We start from the raw sequence: 24,723 nt of genomic DNA, 5'->3' as shown, positions 1-24,723 counted from the left end.
CAAATATATTTCCAGACAGGCTTCCCAGGTGGCACAAGTGGTAAAGAACCTGACTGTCAAGGCAGGAGACATAAGAGACACAGGTTCGATCCCTCGGTCAGAGAGATTTCCTGGAGGAGGACATGCCAACCTACTCCAGTATTCTTGCCTGGAGAATCCCAAGGACAGAGGAGCCTGGGGCAGGCTACAGTCCACAGGGTCGCACAGAGTAGGACAAGACTGAAGCAACTTAGTGCACATGCAGGCATATTTCCTGACTCTGACCCTCTAAGGCCCACTTCAGTTGATCCAATGGCCCAAGCCCAACTTCCACAAACTCGAGGGTCCAGGAAGCTCACCTAAGAAGTCTGTGGCCCATGCAAGCTCGCAGGCCCAATCCCTAGATATTGGGATTCTGCAGGTCTGGGCGGAGCCCTGTGAAGTGAAGTAAAAGTTGCTCAGTCCGGTCCAACTCTTTGCAACCCCATGGACATATAATCCATGGAATTCTCCAGGGCAGAATACTGGAGTGGGTAGTCTTTCCCTTCTCCAGGGGATCTTCCCAACCCAGGAATCGAACCCAGGTCTCCTGCATTGTAGGTGGATTCCTTACCAGCTGAGCCACCAGGGAAGCAAAGTCCTGAGTACTGCATATTCAGTAAGAGCTCCAGGGAATTTGGGTGCAAGAGGCTCCAGGACTAAATAGATGTAGAATACACTCTACTTCAAGCCCCGTCAGTCCAGTGGGCTTTTGGGTGGAGAGATTACAAACGCACCACAGGATATAAGTACCTCTGACTGTCTGTCTGGGCCTTAGCTTTCTCATCTATGATTCCAATTCCCCCAATGGAACTCTACCTTCCTTCCTACCCCATCCTAAAATCACCTGTCATGAGTCAGAATCCTTAATAGCACAGTGCCTGGCCCAGAGTAGAGGTTTGGAAATATTTACTGTTTAGGTGGATGGAAGGAAGGAAAGAGTGGAAGGAAAGGGGAGGGAAGGGAGGAATTAAGGCAGGCTGATCACACTTGCATATTCATCTATAGAGAAGAGCCTCTATCCACAAGGAATACTGTTGCGTCTAGAAGCCCTACTGACTTATGTAATACTGGAAAGGGTCCCCAGGATTCTTCCCATCCCATCTCTGTACCTACCTCCATCAGTCCTACCCCTCCAGATACCATTCCCATGTCCATGCCCTCCTCCAGCCTCTCTACCCACCAAGATTCATCGCTGGACTATTAGCAAGGGAAACAGCACACGTCCCTCTCAATTGTTTAAGGTGAGCATGATGCTCTGTGCTGTGATCCATCTTCAGCACAAGGGTTTTAACTGATGCCTAATGAACAGACCTCATCTTTGTACATGTTCCACAGCAATTCACAGTTAACAATCTGAAGAACGATTTGGCTATATGAACAACTTCTTCCCCCAAATGCCCTTTCTCCAATGCTGCCTTCCATTCCTCTCTCTTCTTGGGCTCAACCCTCTTTTATAAGTTTCCCAGTTAAAACAAATTATCTAATCTCTAAAGATCAGTTCAGTATTCTTAGACCTCTGACTCATTCAAACAATGAAATATTTGCTATGGTAACTCCAAAGCATCTTCATCCTTGTGCCCTCCTCTGCTTTGTTTTTGCTTTTGGGTCTGGTAAAGTAGCGTTTTTGAATTAGAAAAGTTGCTGATATTGCAGCTCCCCCAACTAAAAGAGTGTGTATAATAAGAATAAAGTGGAAATACACACACGTGTTTGGGCTTCCCTGGTGGCTCAGTTCTAAAGAACCCTTCTGCTAATGCAGGAGGTGTGGGTTTGATCCCTGGGTTGGGAAGATACCCTGGAGAAGAAAATTGCAACCCAGTCCAGTATTTTTGCCTGGAAAATCCCACGGGCAGAGCATCTGGCGGGGCTACAGTCCATGGGGTAACAAAAGAGTAGGACATAGCTTAGCGGCCAAACAACACACACACACACACACACATATCCTCAGAGGAAAGTCAACCACCATGCAACCACAGGAAGGTGCAAGACATCTGAAAGAAGGGAAGCTGGGGGATGCGAGGGAGAATTGGAAGCAGAAGAAGGAGTCAGGCCTGTTGATTGTCTCACAACATTTGAAGGTCTAAATTCTCATCTCAGACTGATTTCAGGCAGGCACTTTTGAATACTCAGAATATTTGATTAGTGAAGTGGGTCAAATACGTAAAGGTTAATTCTCTGCCGTATAAGAAGACTAGAGATGGGCATTTCTCTGTTATGCAAGCTCATTTCATCTTCCTCTTCAACAGTGAGGCTTCCTTCATTAAGTTCATCTCATGATTCAAGACGGTAGCTGGAGTCCCAGCCATCACATCCACACTCTAGGATGCATGACTGGGGAAGGAGGAATAGTTAAAGGATAAAAGGGCATTCACTCCATGGAATTATCTCCCTTTACTCAGCCTTCCTGCAAGTGCCATATAATATTTTTCTAGCACTTAAAAGCACAGTCTCACCTAACTACAAAGGAGGCTTGAAAATGTAGTCTCTTAATTGGGCACATTGACACCACAAATAAAATGGATGTTCTGTTGTTGAAAAAGAGGTAGAGAATGGATTTGAGTGGGAACTAGCAGTCTCACCGAGAAGTCAAACCCAAACATCTATTGAAATTTTGCGTGCGTGCTAAGCCACCTCAGTTGTGACCAACTCTTTGCAACCCTATGGACTGTAGCCTGCCAGGTTCCTCTGTCCATGGGAATTCTCCAGGCAAGAATACTGCAGTGAGTTACCATGCCCTCTTCCAGGGGATATTCCCAACCCAGGGATGAAATTCATGTCTCTTACATCTCTTGCATTTGGCAAGCACGTTCTTTACCATTAGCACCACCTGGGAAGCCCATTTTAATAGGGGACTAAAGGAGCCTGGTAGGCCATGGTCCATAGGGGTCACAGAGAGTCGGACACAACTGAAGCAACTAAGCATGCACGCAAAGGACGATACAAAACGATAGAGGACAGCAATGAGAGGGAAACCTTAAAAATCCAGGAATACTTGCCAATGTGAAACTTAGTTAAATTTTCATTTGGAAGGACAGTATGCCAACAAATGACACACTCTCTCTCTTTCTCTAGCAAGTGCCCCACAGATATGTTTGAATTGAAATACTTGAAATATTTCTTGAATGACCTATAGTGTTAAAGAGTAAATTTAAAGTGGTATGCAACATATCCCATAATTTTAATAAAATTAAGTATGTATGTGCAGATAGATAGATAGACTAATAGAGCCAGCCAACCAGGCAGGAGAGTTATTAAAACAACTGATAATAGTAATTCTCTCTGGATAATGGAATGGAATTTGGAGTAATTTTTGTTTTTTCCTTTATTGAATCTTCCAAGTCTTCCAATCATTCTATTTATATATTACTTTTATAGCCTTTTAAAAGCTTTATCAAAATCTATTTGGGACAAAAATCAGTACATGTATGGCCTTAGCCACAGAACAAAAAAAAAATCAGATTTTAAAATAAGAAAGGATTAAGATAGACATTTAAAAATCACTTCTTAATAAAAAGTGATTTGGCATTTCAAGAGTGGGCTCATGGAGACATTTAGACAAGAAACCCACAGTTTTCTGGACAAGAAAATTAGGCAAGGAGTGGTCTCCAGTGGCCTCATGGCAGCTCCTCACTCTAGCATGCTAGGCTTCGTTTCTAAGCTCCTTGTAAACAGACAGGCATCAGTGACTTCATTTATCCTCAAGCATCATGTTGATATAAAGATGACACAGTGCATTCTTTGCAAAGACATTTGCGGAGCCCAGGGAGATTTTAACACTAGAGCCCTTGACTGTGTGCCCAATAGGTTCCACTTGTCCCTCTTTTCCTCTGTAGGCACGGCTAACCCCGTGTGGTCGTGTATATGGGGAAACTAAAAATTTGCTATTAAATTGGCTTCATTGAGCCTGCATCGATTTATATTAGATATCTGATTCCCACTCTGGAAGGAGAGCATAGATCTTTGAGTTTCACAGGGTCAGTTATTGCATACAATAGTCATATTGAGAGGCTGAGAGGCCAGCGAATGAGGTCATGGAATATAAGACAGAGGCTATTTCCTCTCTTCTCACCCACATCTACTCTCTGCTCACCACAGTTCCTTGAACAAAATATGCTCTTTCCTGCTTGCACACTTGTACCCAGGTCAATTTTCCTGGCTGGAATGTGCCCTTTATTTCCATACATCTGAACCCTATCCATCCTCAGGACTAGCCCACATAGAGCCTGCTACCCAAAACTGATTAAAGAAAAATGAGAGGAGAGGGCTTCTGCATTTGTACAAATGAGAAGGCTGCTCAAGTGGCCCTTCACAGGAGATAGAGATGACCAGCTTCTCCAGATTTTATGCTATATTTTCATATTATATAGAATATTATATATATCCTGTAACACAGCTAACTACCAAATGAGTAATATAGACAAATACTAGAGGAGTTCTGAGATCAGGAAGATCAAAGAGGTTTGGAGGTACCCAGAACACTTTTAATTTGCTATTTGGAATGCTGAACTTTTCATCAAAATATTACCAATACAGATTAATTTTTAAGATAAAGTATTTTGTGACAAAAACTCCTTTATTCAAGTTCAACTTCGTAATACAATTTCCCTTTAGCACAGCCATATTGCTTCCAAATTTTCCCATTTTTATTTTATTTTCCCCCCATTTTTAATTTTAAAGAAATTATCTTTCTTGGGATAAGTTCTTTTCTATTTCCATTTTTTTTCAGTAAAGATTTCCTTGATTAGTTGCATTTCTATTTGTTTTTAAACAGCTTTATTGAGATATAATTCACATTACATACAATTCATACATTTAAAATGTACAATTGGAAGATTTTTACTATGTTCACAGATCTGTGGAATCATCACCACAATCAATTTTAGAAGGTTTTTTTTATCATTCTCAAAGGAAATCTCACACACATTAGCAGTCATTCTCATTCCTCTTCAATTCCCCAGACCTAAGCAACCACTAAGTAATCATGTCTTTATGGATTTTCCTATTCTGGACATCTCATACAAATAAATCATACACTATGTCATCTTTTGTGACTGGCCTCTTTCACTTAGAATAATGCTTTTAAGATTCATTCATGTTGTAGCATGAATCAGTACTTTATTCCTTTTTATTACTGAATATTTCTTTGTATAAATATACAACATTGTACAGCTTCCCTCATGGCTCAGATGGTAAAGAATCCACTGCAATGTGGGAGACCTAGGTTCGATCCCTGGGTTGGGAAGATCCCCTAGACAAGCAAATGGATACCCACTCCATTATTCTGGCCTGGAGAATCCTATGGACAGAGGAGCCTGGAGGACTACAGTCCAGGGGGTCACAAAGAGTTGGATACAACTGAGCCACAAGCACACACACACCACATTGTACTGATCAGTCTGTCAGCTGATGGACATACGGGTTGTTTCCACTTCTGTGAATAATGCTACTATGAATATCCACACTCAAGTTTTCACATGAATGTATGTTTTCATTTATTTCGATATATACCTAGGAGTAGAATCATCATTTGATTGCACGTGACCTGACCTGATTTTCTTGACTAACACTGCTTCCATTGTGTTTTCTTTTACAAAGTACAGAAAGACACAGAGAGAGACAGGGAGAGAAAGTGTGTATCTGCTCAAGTGTCTTGTCTAAAGTTCATGAGGACATTCAGAATCAAATGATCTACAGCAATCAATGTGATTGGGTCAAAATATCCTATAAAGAAAAAGTTTTCTGGGAGCACTCTAACCTGAGTTGAGCTATATACACAAACAGCTGGAGAAGAAGAGAAAGAAGATGGCACTCCAGCAGGGGCCACAGCATAAGCAAAGCACTGGTGATTGGGCTGAGTATAAAGTATTTGAGGGATAAGTAGCAAGTACTAGAAGGTGAGGTTGGAATGATTCGATGGGAATCACATCATCAAGGTCTTTGAAGAGCAGCCACCAAGGGTTTAAAGACTAAATTTTTATAGTTTTGAAGGAACCTTTGGAGACTGTAGTCTAGGGACATGATCAGATCAAATGGACATGATCAGGGTAATGACAGGCAGGTACAGGCAGGATAGACAGAAGCATGGACATATTTATGATAGCAAGCCCCTATTTTGGAGGCTGCTGCAGCAATTCAAGGTTGAGGTTAAAGCTTTGTGGATAGCCAGCTGGAAGCTGGTGACTTACATTGATTCAGTGGGCAAAGGCATCATTCATCATGGTGCTGGTTCCCCAAAGGACCCAAGTCTATGTTCAGGGAAGTGATCATTTCCCTATTATATAAATCGATTAGGTCATTCAGAGCTGAGATTGATGCCAGGGGTTTGCTACTAATCAAGCTAGAATAACAAGCTGGAGGACAAGGCAGGCCCTCTGCCAAATGGGTAAGGAGAAAGTCCAGAGGCACAGAACACTGCAGCAAAGCACTCTGTTCCTGCCCTGGGAGTCTGGGCAGAGAAAACCACCGAGAGATCTGGCAATGCCCTTCAGCTTCATCTGGAGACTCTAGGGCCAACTCCTGGAATGACACTTCTAGGCCTTCTGTCAGAGCTAACCAGTCAAGTGGAATCCAGCCCTGGAGGCCCGTGGCTAGGCTGTCCTCCCTACCTGCAGGAGCTTGTGGAGACAGGGTTATTATAGGGATGGAGGAACAGGCTAGGGTGATGACACCAGTAGTGAGCCCAGGGGAGGCAAAGGCTTGGAGAGAATAATTGAAGGAGTATTTTGTCAATAATAACAATAGTCTGCAATGGCAATGACTTGTGTTTACATAAGGCTCCCACTGTGCTTCAGAAAAAGAGAGGGCTCTGTATTCTCAGTGGATGAGATGCTTTCCCCTCACTCAAAGGTTCCCCTGACCCTTTCTGAGAAGACCTCTGTAAAACTAACCACATGCAATACAGGACCAGTAAGGCTGCTTCTGACTCTGTTAGTGGTAGAGCCTCTCCCATTTGTCCCTTCCCTAACACAAAGGAGAGTACAGTTGGCTCCATCTATAAACTGGAGTAGAATTTCTAAGAAGAGCCAAGTCTCTGATGTGTCCTGGTTTGGGAAAAGCAGTATCTCAAGTCCAATGCCTTTCAGCTTCTGGACAGCTCTCTTGTACCCCCGGCCTCCACTCTTTCTGTCAGGGCATGGGTTAGAAGCGTTTCCAGGCTTTGAAATGCTCAGTGAATGGTGGAGGCTTGCTCAAGAACCACTTTGAGTTCCTTGACACTTAGGGGACTGACGATGCCACTACTTTGGGTGGAACTTAGCTTGAATATTTTCTATTGTAGAGGTCAGACAGCCTGAGATTTGGGGTGAGGGGCTGGTTTTGGATTTCCTCACAGTTCCCCCATCTAGGGTATCTAAGCACAGTCCCCATCATTATCTTCATTTTCTGTCGTTTGCATCATCTCATCATTATTCAGGGTCCCCCTCTCCTGTGGAAGGGGGACGGACAGCGAAAGGGCTGGCTGCCAGAAGAGGACAGTTTTCTGTCTGTTCCAAGGGCATTCCTCGACACAGAACTTAAGAGATCCAGGCAAAGCCGGCCTGCTTCTGGGCGAAGAAGCTCCAGCGGTAGGGCTGAGCCCCGCACAGTGTTCCCCTGTTGCGGCGGGGCGGAGAGGGGCGAAGAAATCCGGCCCCGACACACACCCTCCCCCTCAGGGCTCAAGAACACAGCCTTCCCACTGCTGGCCTGGGGGAGCTGGTAAGTGAGCTCTCCCTACATCTCCTCTACCCACCCTGCCGCCTCCAGGATCTTAAACAGGGTCCCCCACCACCCTGGGTCGAAGGACCAGAGGGTAGAGGTGACGAACGGAGATCCTGCAGCCGGGTGGGCCTGAACGCTCCCTCCTCCCGAGGCACCTCGGTCCCCTACTCGCGCTTGACTCCTCCCCCGTCTCTATTCTGCAGCGTCCCCGCCCTGTCAGCACTCTGCTTCAGCGACCGCACCTGCCTTAGGGGTCGAGGGGACACACGGGAGGCAGAAAGGGGAAGAGAGGGTTTGGGGAGCGTAGCGCATCAGGGTGACCGGCTGGGCCGGTGCCGCGGGTCCCCGCAGCCCGAGCGCCGCCCGCCCCGCGGCTGCGGCACCGATGCGCTGTCCGCGGTGCTGACGCCGGCCGCCCGCTCGGTCGGCAGGGGGAGGAGACGCCCTCGTTCTCCCGCCGCCCGGAGCCCAGTGACCCCACCCCCGCTCCTAAGGAGGATCCTTTCCCCCGAAGGAACTCGCCGAGGCCGGGCGCTGTGGATGGATCCAGGAAGAAGAGAGCGAAAGGGAACTTAAACTTCGGACCGGAGCCCGAGAACCCGGTGTTGGGGAACTAGCGTTTTTCGGCCTCCAGCACCTGAGACAGCAGGGCAACGTCAAGTTGAGCAAAGTTTGGCTGCCGCTTGGACCTAGGGAGGGATTTCGGGGCCAAAGCGCAGGGAAGGACTGGACGGTGTTCTCCGGCGGGGTGGTAGCTGCACCACAGCCCGGACACCTGCTTCGGTGCCCCGCATTGGTGTCACCAGAACGACCGGGAAGGCGTCGCAGGAGCCCGGCTCCCCACCCCTTCTCTCCCGTCCTTACTCCCCACCCCCCCCCCAACACCCCGCCCCGGGCGCCGGTGACTCCGCCTCTCGGTGGCGGGCGGCTCTCCGGCTGGAGCTGGAAAGGGAGCGCTTCCCCGGACTCTGCTCGGTTCCAAGGCTCCGAAGCCGACGCCGCCAGCTCAAGCCCGGGGGCGGGAGCTGGACTGCCCACGGAGCCTGCGTCTGGGAGCCGCTCGGCCGGGAACGCCTCATGGGACGCCCCCGGGGTCTCTCTCCGCGCCCTGCTGCCCTGTCCCAGTCCTAGGCGCCCGGGCTCGAGAGCCCGCCCCGCCCGCAGCCTGCGGCCTGTCTGGAGAGGAGTATGAGGCCCGGGGCCCCGCGGACTCCGGCCACAAGGCGGCAGGGGCCTACCTTGAGACCCCCGCGCCCGAGGGCGGTGGGTGAGGAGCCGCGGGAGCCGGCCAGGCGTCGGGGCGCGGAGAGGAGCGCCCCAGCTCTGGGGCCCGAAGGGCCGCGGGACCCGTGTGCGGCCTGAGCGCCGAGGAGGAGGCGAAGGTGCCCTGCCGTCCGGGCTGCTCCGCGGCGGCCCCAGTCCCCTGGTCACCATCCTCACGTTTCTGCTCCCGCGGGGGGGATGTCGCGGCCCGGGCCCCGAGCGCCGCCCCAGCCCCGGGGCTGAGCTCCGGACCATGTCCTCCCGCAGCCCCCGGCCCCCGCCTCGCCGCTGCCGCCGCCGCCTGCCGCGCCCCTCCTGCTGTTGCTGCTGCTGCCGCCGCTCACACCTCAACGAGGACACGGGCCGCTTCGTGCTGCTGGCGGCGCTCATCGGCCTCTACCTGGTGGCGGGCGCCACCGTCTTCTCGGCACTCGAGAGTCCGGGCGAGGCGGAGGCACGGGCGCGCTGGGGCGCCACGCTGCGCAACTTCAGCGCGGCGCACGGCGTGGCCGAGCCGGAGCTGCGCGCCTTCCTCCGGCACTACGAGGCCGCGCTGGCAGCCGGCGTCCGAGCCGATGCGCTGCGCCCGCGCTGGGACTTCCCCGGCGCCTTCTACTTCGTGGGCACAGTGGTGTCGACCATAGGTGAGCTACGCGCCCGGCGCGCGACTTTCCTTTCCGCGTCTTTCACCTGCCGCCCTTTCCACTGCTCCGGGGCTCGAGCCGCGTTCCTCGGCTCCGTCTTCCCATCTAACGCCCGAGTGCCTACTTTCATCGCGCCCTCTCCTCCCCGCCAGTCCCTCTCTTCCTGCCTCGTCTTCTTTACTGGCTTTCGGCGCGGGAGGTGGCCTGAAAGTCCCATCACTGGCGCTTACCCAGCGGTGACTGACTGCCTGGCAGAGAGGCCAAACGGGGAGAACACTCACCTGGGCAGAGGGCAGACTGGGGGCCGCCTGCACTCCAGCACTTGCCAACTCCGTGACCTAACCTCCTGTGCCTCAGTGTTCGCTTCTGAAAAGGACAGGGGAGAGTATGTATGAGGGGCCTGGGGCTTCCTTCTTATTTCTCGCGGCTCCCGGTCCTCGGTTTCCTCGTCCAGGTAATCTGGAAAGCCCTTTCTCTCTCCACTCAGCGTTTTTCTCTCTTTTCCCTCTCTTCTTCTTTCTTTTGCCACGCGTTTTCCCTGAGTCCTCTAGACCCCTTACCTTGGAAAAGGTGACCATTTTCCAGACTAATCCCCAAGGTCTCCTTCAACCTTTTTCCTACAGTCTGTACCATCCCTTCCCAGAGCAAAAAGCCCATTAGACTTGGAGAACAGGACTTCAGCTGCTCTGATTCTGGTTTTCTGCCCTTACTACCCACCCGGCAATTTCCCTCCAATTTCTTGACCTCTTTTCTTTGTAACCTTGTTATCTTTCCCAATAAATATTGGCACCAAGGGGTAGCTTGTATGCAGGGGTTAGTTTCTCTATACTTTCCATCATTCCTTCCCCTTATTTTCGGTAAAAACAGCTCATGGTTCTGTAACTGTGCAAGAAACGCTGTGTAAATGTTCCTTGAAGCCCCTCCCCCCACTTCTTTGCCCCTTCTCTGAGCTTCTTCTGTAGAGATTCAGGAGCCACCACTGCTCCCCACTCCACCCTGTCTCTGTCTCTCTTCTCTTACCCACTTTCTCCATCCCCCCATTTCCCTGAGTGTCATGTGAAACAGACCTCCTCCCATTACTGTATAGAGTGCAGAATAAATACAAGATTGTCACTTTGGCATGACTCTGTCTCATCCACTCCTCCTTCGAGGCCCAGGGTGAAAAAAACATTTGGCTGCTCTTGCTTCCAGTCACCCCAGAGCACTATCTGCTGGTGGTAGGTCTGGCAGAGGGGACTGGACTCCCAGGAATGAAAGGTGAAGGATTTCGTAGGCAGCCTTCTCTGGGTGAATTCTGGCCTGGAAAGTGGTACACCAGCTTAGAGATGGGGTATGGACTAACTGCCCAATGTAAGCCATTGCAGATGGCTGCTGGAAGGCAGAAAGACTGCATCCATGTGCAGAACATGAGCAGCTAGAGATGGCTCTCTGAGCGTATATGTATAGTCTACGAAAGGACTTCTTTTCAATGAATTTTCATGTGTCATGTTTGATCTGATGACTTAAAATAGAAAAGGCAAATATGGCCGAAGTCCAAAGCACAAACAAACTGGATTAAAATACCCTGTAAAAGCTATATCATGTTGTTATGGTGATTGAAGATATAAAATGACCCCCTTAAAAAAATCCCCTTTTAAGAACTGCATCAAGTTGCTATAGCAACTAGTTTTTTTTAAGTGCTTTAAAAGTGCTAAAGATGCTTAGTCCTGATGACATCATGTGTTCATAGCTCATTATTGATTTATGCTCTTCCTCTTTTAAACACACCCATTTGCTTTCACCTAGAGGCACACCTGTGCACATATTGGACAGTCACAGCATTTCTGTCCCGGCGGTGTGCTCTGACTTTGGCTTCCTAATGGGACCCACTGGTTAAGGGAAAAGGTGACAGCAGTGTCCCCTTCCCCTACAGGCCTCAAGTCCGTCTTGATGGGGCCTCATTCCAGGGACCTGTGGTCTCTGTGCCTTTCTGATGAGCTCCCTTCTTTATTCTTCATTCACTGGCTTAATTCACTGCCCAGCCATGGCTTCTACAGCTTCTCTTCAGCCCTATGCATGAAATTAAGTCAACATGTTGGCAAATTGTTCCAAGCGGAGCCTTTAATCTACTGGCAGGATTGGCTGTTTTTTAGTCAAGCAGAAAGAAACTATGTTTCTTTCTTGATTTGTGTTTGGGAATGTAGGCAAGCCTTGTAGGAGGACTATGCTGAAGCTTGTGGCTATGTTACAAATGACCCAGCACATTGTTTCCAAATTCTGCTGCAGAGAGACATTCATCTCCGATAAGAGCTGCACTTAGGGACCAGAATCAGCTGGTGAACAGCTCAGCATTCAACTAGCCCCCTTTGCAGAGGTGCCAAGAGGGCCACGTAGGTAGCTGGGTCTCTGCCAGTGATCCACCTGCTGTTGTGGTCTCAGGCAGTTAGATAAGTTCTGCTGAATCCTGAAGTAGCATGATTTTTATTTCAGTCTTCTTTTGCAAAAATGTACTTGGATGAAATTTAAGTAAAGACCTACATACGTCAGTTTCACTTCTGTTTATATAGTTCCTTTCCCTTAAATACCCTGAGTCTTCAGAGAGAATGATTATCACTACTGATGCTTTTATGGATTCAGCAGCTCAGGGAGTCAAAGCTGAGTCCAAAATGGGCTGTCAGGATTTGATATCTACCATCTCACCCAGTGAAGAGGAAGATTAGCATGCACTAAGTTTTATTTGAATCTCACAATGTGTACGGTCCATGCAGCAATATGGACGTTTTCTTGTATTGTGTAGACCAGCTAACAGATTTGTCTAGACCTTAGTGTAGAAAACTGTGCCATCATTTATCCCATAAATATGATATATTATGATATAATGTGTACATCAGGCCCTGAGTGCTATATTTTGAAAGGTTAAAGCTTATTCTACCAGGCAAGGGTTGAAGCACATTCCAACCAGGGCAGCTGAATTGCAGTGTTCGTGGGCGCCACATCTTGGCTAGCCTCACTGATGATGATTGGAACAAGGAGGAGGCGTTTGGTCCAGTCCCATGTGGCTCAGAGTGTTAAGGGATCTGTCTCAGGTCACAGTTAATTATGTGTTCAGCTGGGTCCAGAATCCAAGTTATGCTGTGTTTATTCCACCAGTTTCGTTCATATAATTGGTGGGCACATTCTTGTTTGAGGCTGAAGTATTTGATAATGTGTGTGTGTGTCTGACACCACAGCAGGGCTGACCATACGGACTGGTCTGTTGGTCAGGCCAACAATTAAGTCCAGAGAGAGCTTGAAGGATCAGACACATCTTAGAGGTCAGACAGGCTAGAAAGAAGCATCTGGCAAGTCTTAGACAGCTGGGAAGACAAGAGCCAGCACCAAGAAGGTCAGAGGCAGAAACGCTAGCGAGTAGGAGACACTTGGGTGAATTCTGTTCCAAGAACAGTAGCCACTTGCTCTCTGCCTTCTTTTGCACCAGTGTGTGTGTGTGTGTGTGTGTGTGTGTGTGTGTGTGTGTGTGAAAACTCAGGCGTGACTGTGTATACTCAGGTTAGATGAAACGTGCTGATGAGGGGCAATATTTGCCCTGACAGTTGGCTTGAACAAGGCCCATATCTGGAGCTAGGTAATTTGCAATTGTGAAACACATGTGTGTCCACGCAACATAGACCCAGTGGGAAGATTTGCCAGTGATTGTTCAGTAGTAGTTGAGGCTGAATAGAAATTCAGTCTGAATAGCTCAAGTAAAATGAAAATCCACTTTGTGGTCTAAATTATTCATATTGATTGCTTACACTGAACTGAAATCCTGGGCAATTATTTCTCCCGTTTATGCTCTATGACATATTCCCAAGGAGATGAAATCAAGTTTGCTTTAATGTAAATGCATCCAGTTATTCATTCCTCCATTTAACAAAATCCTAAGCAAGCAGAACTCACAACCATGCCTGTCTTGCCTTTGGCATGTTGTTATCTGCATCTCCCATGATAACTTGAAGTCCTGAAGATAAAGACAGTAACTGGTGTTCTTTAATACTACACCGTATTCTTGGAGGCAGCCCCTAGGTGAATGATACTCAAATATAGAAAGAGTATTAATCCGTCATTTCACATCCTAAAGGATGTTTTATTGGTTTACTTTGAAAAGATTAAAAGGAAACTCTCCGCTGGGGTTTTAATTATGCAACTGCAGTCAGATTTACACATAGGGAAGAACATATTTAAAAGTCTCTCTCAAATGGCAGCTTGATATAAAGAGAAATATTTTTGCTTCCTTTTATTAGGTTTTCTGGCAGCGTATTTGAGCTGTAAAGCTAAAACCACGGTGCTGTAGCCGGGATGGTGTAGGTATTAGAGATGGCACTTTTGGCACTGCATAATTCAGCTTGCTACTTTCAGAATTAGGCATACTTAATTATTCAACTGCAAGATTAGTAACAAGTTCTAACTTTTTTCTTCCTTTTTAACATGGAGTTTTTAAAATGTTTTTGTTTCAAAGGAAACTAAGACATTATAAGACCGAAATGCCACTACCCCCATTTACATTTGGTTTTCTTCTGACATGTATGTAATCCAGCTGGAGCTGGCTCTGATGCCAGGAGTGAAATACATTACTCAGAAGGAGAGGAGCACCTTTCTTTGCTTATTTCTCTCATCAGTTTTTTTTTTTTTTTTGGAAGATGACGCTGTGACAACTTTGAAGGACATCTTGGGGGAGGAATCCATCATTAGATTTGAAACTCTAGATGGACAGCGAGGAAAATGCATTCTAATTCGTTGCTCCTTCCTCAGCAACCAGCACTGGACCCAGCACATCGTAAATAGTCAATAATTATGATAACTCATAATACTCTGCCCTCATATAACTGTTTTCATTTTTGCAAGGTCCCTTGCAGTTCTTTCTTTTGTAGGAGAATGAAAGGAAACGAATTGACAAGTGCTGAGCTGCTTTTGGTCTAACACTTCATAATATCATCAGTGTTGTTTCCATCTTTCCACGTGTCCTTCACACACTAATTTTATTTATGTATTTTTTAGCCATGGTGTGTCTTCGTTGCCGCACGTGGACTTTCTCTAGTTGCAGCGAGCAGGGCTACTCTTCACTGTGGTTTGCTGGTTTCTCCTTGGGGTGGCTTCTCTCTTAGTGTGGAGCACAGGCTCTGGTGCATGGGCTTCAGGAGTTGCAGTGCATGGGCTCAGTGGTTGCGGTTTGTGGGCTCTAGGGCACAGGCTCAGTAGCTGTGGCGCAGGGGCGTAGTTGCTCTGGTCTGGGTTCCCAGACCAGAGATTGAACCAGTATCCCCTGCCTTGTAAGATGGATTCTTAACCATTGGACCACCAGGGAAGCACCGCGTGCTAACTTTAATGAGTGCCTAATATTCTATCTAAACGGTGTGCTATAATTTATTACCTCTGTTGTTGGGTATCTGGCTGTGGTTCTGTTTGGGGGGCTATTTTGAGTAATACCACAGTGATTGTCTTTATGTAGATGGCCTTTCCTTCATGCAATATCTCCTTGGGTTGAATTCCAGCAGTGAAATTGATAGTTAGGAGACACTGCCCTCTTCATCCCTGGCTCTTGGGGTCAGTCCCTTTGGAGTGAAGGACTGTCTGATCTCTCCTGAGCTGAGCCTACAACCTCTACAGAGGCTAGAAGAGACAGTTACCCAGCAAATTGCTCCATGGAAACAGCCACAGGTCCACTTGGTTTTCTCCAGGATTGCTCTCAGTCCCTGGGACTGAGCTGACCCCTGAACAAGGCAGTGGCTTCAGCATCTTCAGCCTCCCATGCTTTACTGAGGGCCACGTTCTTTGGGAAATTTGGGTGAGTGGAGAAGGGCAGGAAGGAAAACAGGAGCAGCTTCCCAGCCATCAAAGACAGAGAGGGAATACCTGGGGCCTCTTCCTTCCCGTCCCCTGTGTTCCCAGGGATGTCTGCCACCACTTCTGGGCCAAGCCAGCTGATGGAGGGGGTGCGTCCCTTTGGTCCTGACTGTGCCCAAGGACCCCAGCCTGGACTGACCCAGAATTGTGCCACATGGAGCAAATACCTATCTCTAGAATATTCCAGCTGCATAACACTGTAAAAATCCTCTAGAACTTTCCCCAAGCATTTATACCTTTTTGTCAACAAAAAGCAGCAAGCCACCTATTACAGAAAACAGACAGTAGCTGAAGTCTTACAGTGTCTGGACACAACGGCATTATTTTCCCAGTAACAGATACTGCCGACCAAGAAGGTGGGCCACACAGAGCAGTGCTTCTCAATCAAGACAGTATCCAAATTACTAGCTCTGATCATAGTACGAGTGTCGGTTTCAGGAGGTCTGGGTGGACCCTGAGACTCTGCATTCCTCACTAGCTCCCAGAGATGCCCATATTCTCGGTTCCCAGACTGCACTGGACGCAGCATGGGTGTAAAGAAGCAGCAGTGAGTCAGGGACTGCAGCCTAGACCCGCTCTGCCCCTCGCTGGCTGCACAGCTGTGAGCAGGACCGGTCACCAGGTGGGGCCACAGTGTCTTCATTCCTAAAAGTAGGGAGTACTGGGGTCACCCGGGTGCCTTCCAGCTCTGATGTTCTCATATCTGGGAGGGCTGCTCGCTCACATCCTCTGGTGCACTCAGTGCAGGCTAAGCACACCAACTCTGCAGACTGGGTCCCGGTCCCAATTCTGCCACTTCCGGGCCATCCGCTCTTAGTGAGAGGGCAAGCCTCTTCTCACCCCAGTTTCCTCCTCTGAAAAGTGAGGATAGCAATGCTCCCTGCCCATGGGCGCCCACAGGGAAGAAGGAGCTAATCTGTGTGTGCAGTGCCTGGCAAGCCCTCAGAAAGCATCAGCCCCTCAGAACAGAGTGAGCTTCATGGGCGAGCCCTGCACTGCCCCCTTGCGCAAAGGGAAGCTGCGTCCAGCCCTGACCCACCGTTCTGCGTCCAGCCCTCTGGGTCTCGCTGCCCCTGCCCTGTGGCAGCTACCACCCTCTCATGGGCCACTATCTCTGGGGCGCATTGCTGTCTGATGCTGTTACATAACTGACCTGGGAGGGTGCTCTTTAAAATGCATTTTCTTTGGGTCTTCAACTGGCATTTTTAATGCCTCGTGTGTGTGCTGTTTGATCTTTTAAAAGAAGATTGGTGAATAACTGAACGAGGGGCCGAATGGTGATTTAGATGGGGTCCCTGCTGTGTCTCTGGTCCTCACCCCTCAAGCAGAGCCCTGGGAAGCCACCCTCTATCCCCCGCTGCCCACCCTCTGGGTTTGGTGGGCTGGGGCCTCTTGGCAGAGCCTGGGCTTAGGCGGAGGTAGTGGAGCTGAGACCAGCAGAGAGACCAAACATGGCTCAGGCCAGGCCTCACCATGCTTCTCTGAGGCGGGTCTGGTGTTGGGACCGTGCGGAGAGGCAGTTGTAGGATGGCATTATGGTGTCACCCCATTGTGGGGGGAGCCAGGGTGCTGCTACTCCCTTCACCCTGGGGCTCCTCAGCTCCCTCGAAGGGTGGAGACAGCCTCCCCAGGTCTAGGGCAGGAGAGGCGAGGCTGCAGAGCCTGCCAGCACGTTCCCTCTCCAGACAGCACCCTGCCAGGAGGGAGCAGAGGGTAACTGAAGCATCTCTGATCTCTTTGATTATCACCCACCCCCCAAGCACATGTGTTATGTTTGTGCGTTTACAGTGTTTTTACCTATGTTTACTCAGGAATCTTTCCCCAAATCCCAGAACAGCAAAGAGAATGCTGTATTCCCATTTCACAGATGATGAGACAGCTCAGAGAGGTTAAGCAAGTTGCCTAGGATTACACAGCAAAGAAATCAGTGGCAGGATAGAGGATTCAGGAGCCCTGACTGCGCAACAACCTCTCTGTTGCCCCGAGCCATGCACAGCCACAGAGGGAGGCAAGTCCCAGCCCAGTCTAGGGTCTGCTGGGTAGTGGGGGCAAAGGAAGTGAATGTGAGGCTGTGTCAGCAAGGGCTCAGGCACAGTTTAGGGATTTGGATTTGGTTCTGCTGTGCTCCTTGTAGCCCCAGTGGCTACGCTGAGCTGAGGGCTGCCTGCTTTCCACCCCACACCCCCGCGCATCCTTTCTGAGGGAGGCTGCAGGCAGGCAAGAGTGTGGATGAACATGGTACTCTGTGCAGAGCTCACTACAACTCTAGAAGCTGTGTTGATGGGAACGTTCAGGGCCCATTGCACCAAGCTCCTGCCCAGAGAAAGGACCTCATGACCTGAGGGCCCTCAGCCTTGTACTTGGGATAGCAGCGGTGGCCAAGGAGAGGTGGGAACAGAAAAGCAAATAACCCGAAGGTCCGCACTTGAGGACACCAGCCAGGAAAGTCTGGGGACATGGCCAGCTCAGGACTATCCAAGGTCATGTCTTAGAGGCAGACCTGCTTAGACATTGAGGGAATGCATGAAACCAAGGATCCACCGGTGCACCCCCGACTCTAGCCACTCTCAACTTCCGGCCACCCCACACAGCCCCACCCCTGAACTCCAGGCGCGTTCAGGCTCCAGGCCATTGCTCATGCTGTTTTCTCCACCTGGATGGTCTTCCCTTTCTTTCCGTTTTCCACCAAATGAACTTGGTTTTCAAGCTGCAGCTCAGATGAGACCATGAGAGCAAGACCTTCTAGGAGCCCCTCTTACTGCCCCAAGACACGTGGTCATTATCTGTTTCTATGCCAGTTTCCCTGGCAATAATGCCAGCCTCTGTGCAGTGGGATAAGGTATAGCAAAGTCTGGCACAGGACCCAGAACCCAGTAGGTGTCCTTTCTCCTTCCTCCAGGTCAGGAGCCCTGTCTTAATCTTGCCTGTCACCGCTAGTTAATGACAGTGATAGCCATATGGCAGCAGCCATGCATTGAATGACTACTATGAAGTGGGCACCGTGTTTGGAGATGGAGATAATTAAAAAGCAAAGAGGTAGTTTCTGCAAATCATGGAGCAGAATGCTTGGCACAAAGTCGGCGATTAATCAACGTATGTTGAATGGATGGAATGAATAAATGAGTGTGAGTAACTGAAAACCTTGGACTGCTGGAAATAATAAAAAGAGAGTGGAAAAAGCTGGGTGCAGGCTGGGCTCCAGGAACCTCCCAGTGCCTGCCTTTCCCTCCCTGCCCTGTGGAGCCAGAGGGGCTGGCTGTGCACTGGCCCTTCTGCCAGGCCACTGGTTTAACGATCTCTCAGTGGCTGGCAGGTGTGCAGCAGACAGCCAGCTCGCTCTGGCTGGGGCTCCCCTGGCGAACAGTGCTGTCTCCGTGGCTCTCTGAGTCAGCCGGGTCCTTGTCCTACCCTGCCTGGGGCCCGGCAGAATTACTGGAGTGAAACCAAACCAGCTGATTCTGAGCCTCAGCCCCAGTGCCCCAGGAGTGGTGGGAAAAGTTCAGTTCTGAACAATGAAGCCAGGCTTCTGGTCCCAGCTCTCCCACCAACCCAGATGGCCCATCTGGCCCTGGCTGTCGCTGCAGCTTCTGGCCACAAGGAAGCCGTGCTGAATTCTGCCTCTCAGTTCAACCTCTCTACCTTCTCCATCACTAGCCCGTGGCACACCCCTTAGAAACCAGATGTTGGCTCATAAATTGAACAGAAGTTTTATAAGTAACTAAATGCAGTTCCACAAATCCAGAAAACACCTCATCCACACAGCCGAGCACCATAACAATGCCTCTAAAAATACTTGGGAAAGCTTTTATTGGAATGGGGTGTCCCAGCTTTCTGGAAAGTTACAGTTGAAATAAACATAAGCCTCAAATCGCACTCCGCGTGACTTCTCCCTAATCCTTTCCAAATGGCCACGATCTCATCCCCTTGCTGCCAAGTGTTCTGAATTCTGAACACCTCGTGGTGAGCTGCTCACACCAGGACCTGCCAGAAAAGCTGCAGGGACAGCCCCGGCCAGGGAGGGAAAAGAAAACACAAAACTGCCCATGTTGAGTGGAACTGCAGGGCCTGACCTTCCCAATATCCAGAGCCTCTCTCTCCTGTTCTCTGCTCCACCTCCCCATGCCTGGCACCGGGCTTGGCACATGGGAGGGAGGGGCTCCATGAATACTTGTGGAATGAACATAAATTTGAATAATTGGTCATTTCCAAGATTTTCAACTCTACTTAGACACCAGTTTAACAAAAAAGTAAAATACGAAAATCTCCACTTAATCAGATTCACTTTGTAAAAGAAAGTTTCAGTTTGCAGAGGGATTCACTCTGGTGAGTCTGTAAGTAGCCAGGGACACCAGTGCATTTCAAGTGAGATGGAGCACGCAGCCGGTGTGTCAGGAAGCCAGCAACCACATCAAATCCCCTTACTGCCATTGCTACACAGACCCCAGATCTCTGAGCAGCCCAGTCCCTAAAGTCAAGGGGTTCTGGTCAAATTCGCAAACGTTACACTTGACCAGTGGGCAGTTCAGAGGCATGGATTTCAAGAGCTGATGTGAGAGGTGTGCCTTGTTCCGACTGGAGTTGCTCAGGTCCGCTGGAGTGGTCCAACCAACAGAGCATATGCCCAGCATGGGGAAAGTGCATTATAAAGCTCATTGCTGTGCATTATTCAGCCAGGCAGGCTGGTCCTGTAGGTGCCTCCATGTTAAGAATGAATAAATTTGTATCACCAAGACGCAGGTTTCAGGGTAGTGTAGTGATTACGGGCAAGTGCCGAGGACCCTGGCCTGCCTTAGGATTCCAGCTCTGTCATTCACTAGTGGGGTTGCCAGGGAACATCTCCTAACCACTCACTTAAGAAGTCCGGCTCACTGCCTTCATCTCCACCCCTGTCCAATCTCCCAGGCATGACCCATCCAAGACTCCAGCCTCACATTCTTTGACCATCTCATCTATAGCAGTGTTTTCCTCTATCCCCCTCCAGCAAGTCCTCTGTTCCATCCATGACCAGTGAACTGCACTGCCTTCAAAGCTATGACTAGTGAGCTGCGCTGCCTTCAAAGCCCACCTTCTGGTCACCACCTCCCACTTTTCTACTCACATCCTCTGTTGCCCCAATATAGGATTCCTCAGACCCCAAACCTGTAGTCTCCTACTCTGAGGTTTCCATCATTTCCTTTGGGCCCTCCTTTCTTTCCTAACCCCTAGATTCACTCTCTCTGCAAGGACCCCTAGCCTCCTTGCCCCTCTCTCCCTGCATTGGGTCCCTATACCTACCCTGGTACCATCAAAATACCAGCTTTCCACCCATTCCTTACCTGTGCCCAACCTGCTCCATGTGATGCTGACCAGTCCAACTTTAAATTAATGACCCTGGGGACCAGCCAGATACTCCATCCTGGCAGACCCTCCTCCTATCTTCCTACTGTGTCAGTTCACCGCTTATTCCTCTTCTTCCCAGGGAGGCTGACTTCCTAGCCTCCCACACCCCTCACTCTCTGCTCACACTTCATTGAGAAAATAAAAGTAATCACACAGAGACTCTTTCATCTTTACAATTCCAAATCCGTTCATCATGTGGAGCTGCCTCTCCCTTAAAACAGCAGATGGACTGCCCACTTTCAAATGCCTGCCTCACTGGGTCTCATCCTGTCCAGCTTTCTCAAAGACTTTGTTTTTGCCGTTACACACACCAGGCACTGTTGGTCTGTCCTCCAGTATGCAAACATGCTGTATTTTCTTCCTTCTTAATAGACCCCTCCCTTGACCCTTTGCATCATCCTCCAGCTACCTCCCCATTTCGCTGCTCCTTTTTACAGGCAAACATCTCAAAAGAGTAGTCAACATCTGTCTTCCTCCACCGGATCCACCTCAAACCAGAGTCCAGCCCGATATTTCCACTGAGTATGCTCTTGTAAGATCCCCCATGGCCTCCTTTCTATAATTCCAGTGATGACTTCCCCGTCTTCATCTTACTCAGCATCTCAGCAACATTTGACACCACTGGTCTTTCCTCCCTGAAATCCTCTTTTCTCTTTGCTTTTGAGGCACCATGCACTTCTTGACCCTCACTGGCTGCCATCCAGTCTCCTTTGCTGAAACCTCTCCTCTCTGCTGTCTTATTGTTAGAGGGTCCCTTTCTCCCTGGATTCTCTTTCCAGACCTTGTCACTCAACCTGTAGGAGAGGAAAACTTTTTTCTTCTGTCCCCTTAGGTTCTAAACCTGGAGTACTGCAAATTAAACTGATGAAAGAGACGAACATAAGAAAAGGCTTATTATGTATGCATATGGAGGCCTTTATAGAAAAGAATTGAAGACCCAAAGAAGGAGCAATTAAGCCTGGGGCTTATATGCCATTTTAACAAAGCTGTAAATTGTGGAGAAATAATAAGGAACAGAGAAGCGTTTGGGCTTCTAGGAGCAATAGGCTGTGAGAAGGTAAATATATGGGGAAAATTTATGGACAGAGGAGCCTGGCAGGCTACAGTTCATGGGGTCATAAAGAATAGGACATGACTGAGTGACTAACACTTTCAAAAAAACCTTTTTCAATGGAAGGTAAGGGTTATTTTACTAAGCTTTGTTGTGCAGACTCCATCTCTTGCAGTCTTGGGGTGAGAAGTGTCTCTGGTGATTAAGAGTTGTTCTTCTTTCCTGCTATAGTTGAGAGGAGGGGGGACACCTTCACAAAGGAAAATTTATACCTTACCTTTGGGCTTATAGGGAAGGGTGGAGAGCTTTTCCTGTGTGTGTTGTTTCTCTATTGCCTCTAGCTCAGAATAATCCTTATGCCAATGCTGAATATTTTGGGGTAACATTCTTTGAGCCCCTTCAACACTGTTGACTTTAAACCCCATCTATCTTCTGATGACTTCTAGATGAAAACCCCAATCTTCCACACTATATTTCAAGACTGGAGGTCCAACAACCTAACTGGCATCTCTGCGTGGAGGTCTAGTATGTATCAAAGTTTAAGAAGACCAAAGTAGAACTCTTGGTTTCTGCTCTATTCCAGTCTTCTACGTCTCAACCATTGGCGCCCTCATAAGGAGCTGTCCTGATTTCTTTCTCTCTAATCTTCCGTATTCGTCATCAAATTGGGTCAGCTCAGTCTGCAGAATATGCTCCAGTTTTGTTGCAGGAGGGGGGACCCTTCCAGAGCCCAAGAGTGGACTCTTATCTAACACTTGGAAATGAACTGTCCAAGGAGATACATGTGCTGATGAAGAAAGAGACTTTATTGGACAGGGGCACCTAGTTAGAGAGCAGCAGGGTAAGGAGCCCAGGAGAACTGCTCTGCCATGTGGCTCAGAGCCTCAGGTTTTATGGTGATGGGTTAGCTTCCGGGTTGTCTCAGGCCACTCATCTTGCCTGTGCCCATATTTGGTCTGACTCAGGGTCCTCCCTGGTGGCACATGCATCCCTCAGCCAGGATGGATTCCAGTGCGAAGGAATCTGGGAAGTTGGCTATCTCCTCCTTCTTTTGGTCCCTCCCAAATTCTGGTTAGTCTTTGACAGCAGCACCATGTTCCTTATTGGGACCTCCTGTTGTGAGACTACTCAGCAAGTGGTTGTCACTGTGCCTGGTTGATGATTTTGGTCAACGTTTCCCCACCTCCATCTCCTGTCTCCGTGCCTGTCACCACTGGGCTACTTTGATCACAATCATCATATCATATGTTGCTGGGACAACCAAATCAGTCTCCCAACGAATCCTCCAGCTTCCTCTCTGCTTTTTGACCTCTTTTCCACACAGCAGCCAAAAAGATCTTTTTTTCTTTTTTGGCTTCATTGCAGTGTGCAGGCTTCTCCAGTTGTGGTGTGCTAAAGATCCTCAGTGTGTGGAGGATCTTGGTTCCCCGATCAGGGACTGAACCCATGACCCTTGTGTTGGAAAGTGGATTCTTCACCCCTGGACCACCAGGGAAGTCCACAAAGAGATCTTTAAAAGTATGAATCAGTCAAGTCCTTCCCTTATTTGAAACCTGCCAATGACTTCCTGTGTCAGGAAATCTGTCTCTTCATCGTGACCCACAAGGCCCTGAGTGACCTGGCACTGCCTCCTCTGGGCCTCACTGGTACTGCTCTCCCCTTTGCTCAGCTCACTGTGGCCAAATTAGACTTGTTAGACTTCATTGCATTTGCTGTTTCTGCTGCTTGGAGCCCTGTTCCCTAGATGTCCCCTCGACATAGCTGACTTCTCAACAACATTCATGCTTCGACATCTAAAATGAAAATGTCACCCCTGAGGAGCCTTCTCTAACCACCTGACTACAATAGTGCCGCCCACTCACCTCCAGCTGCTGTTCATCCCACTGCTGTCTTATTAGAGTATATACCACTTTCCTAAATCATCCACTTCCTGTATTTACTTGTTTATTGCATGGCCTCTGGCCACTCCCTGCTCTATGAGAACAGAGGTCTTGTCTCATCTACTGTTATATTCTCAGTGCACAGCACAGCACCTGGTGTTTGTTAAACAAACGAACAAACTTTTAAAGCTTCTGTTTTAGCATCTACAAAAGGGGAATAAAACAGTGTCTATCTCACATGGTTGTTGGGAGAATTATATGAGACCATGAATATAGGTGCTTTATCTGGTCCCGGCATTTATGAGTTAGTGTTTTTATTAATAATTTGGCTGGTATCACACAGCGAGTGGCAAAGCTGAACCCCAGATCCTTTGCTCATTCCAGTGCGTCTGATCCCACCTCTCTTGGTAGGCCTGGGGGAGCAGTGTGCTGGCAAGATCAGGACCGGGCTGCCTTAGGCATGTTGAGGATGAGCAACTGGTAAAACTGTTTAGTAGGTTTAGGTCTTAACAGAGGTCATATTGAAAGCTGGGCAGAAATGCCTTAGATTTGGCATGAGGAGCATTAAGGGGCCAATACACGTTCTTGAGCAGGAATATAATGTGATGATGAGTGTTTGAGAAGAACATTCTGGCTGATTAGTCACTATATAGTTATGCTATTAAATCAGGCAATCTAGTTAGTCTAAATTGTTGGTCTGTAAACGGCCTGGAAACAACCAGATAATTGTGAAGTCCCTTATTTTGGCTGTTCACTTTGAACATTTAAATCAGCCCACTACCAGCTGTCCCATTCAGTTTATGGGGAGCTTATGTGTCTCTAAGGTGGCAAATCCTTGCGTTTGTAATATTCATCTCTGAACTGCTATGTGATTCCAAACTCAATCAAAGGGATTGCCAATGTGTATTATTTCTTCATTAGCTCT

General features: G+C 48.6%; 1 protein-coding gene across 1 annotated transcript in view; it reads left to right on the top strand.

Moving 5' to 3' along the window:
• The window catches only part of KCNK12 (potassium two pore domain channel subfamily K member 12), a 50,776-nt gene continuing 35,262 nt past the window's right edge, over window positions 9,210-24,723 (top strand). The window contains exon 1 of the mRNA XM_018055202.1: window positions 9,210-9,626. Within this exon, the coding sequence (XP_017910691.1) occupies window positions 9,236-9,626 (391 nt within the window). The 5' untranslated portion in view covers window positions 9,210-9,235. The remainder of the gene's footprint in view (window positions 9,627-24,723) is intronic.

The sequence above is a fragment of the Capra hircus genome, chromosome 11, assembly GCF_001704415.2.
Source record: "Capra hircus breed San Clemente chromosome 11, ASM170441v1, whole genome shotgun sequence".
Classification (NCBI taxonomy): domain Eukaryota; kingdom Metazoa; phylum Chordata; class Mammalia; order Artiodactyla; family Bovidae; genus Capra; species Capra hircus.
Note: the sequence above shows the minus strand (reverse complement) of the source record. Positions and strands in the feature narration are given on the sequence as shown.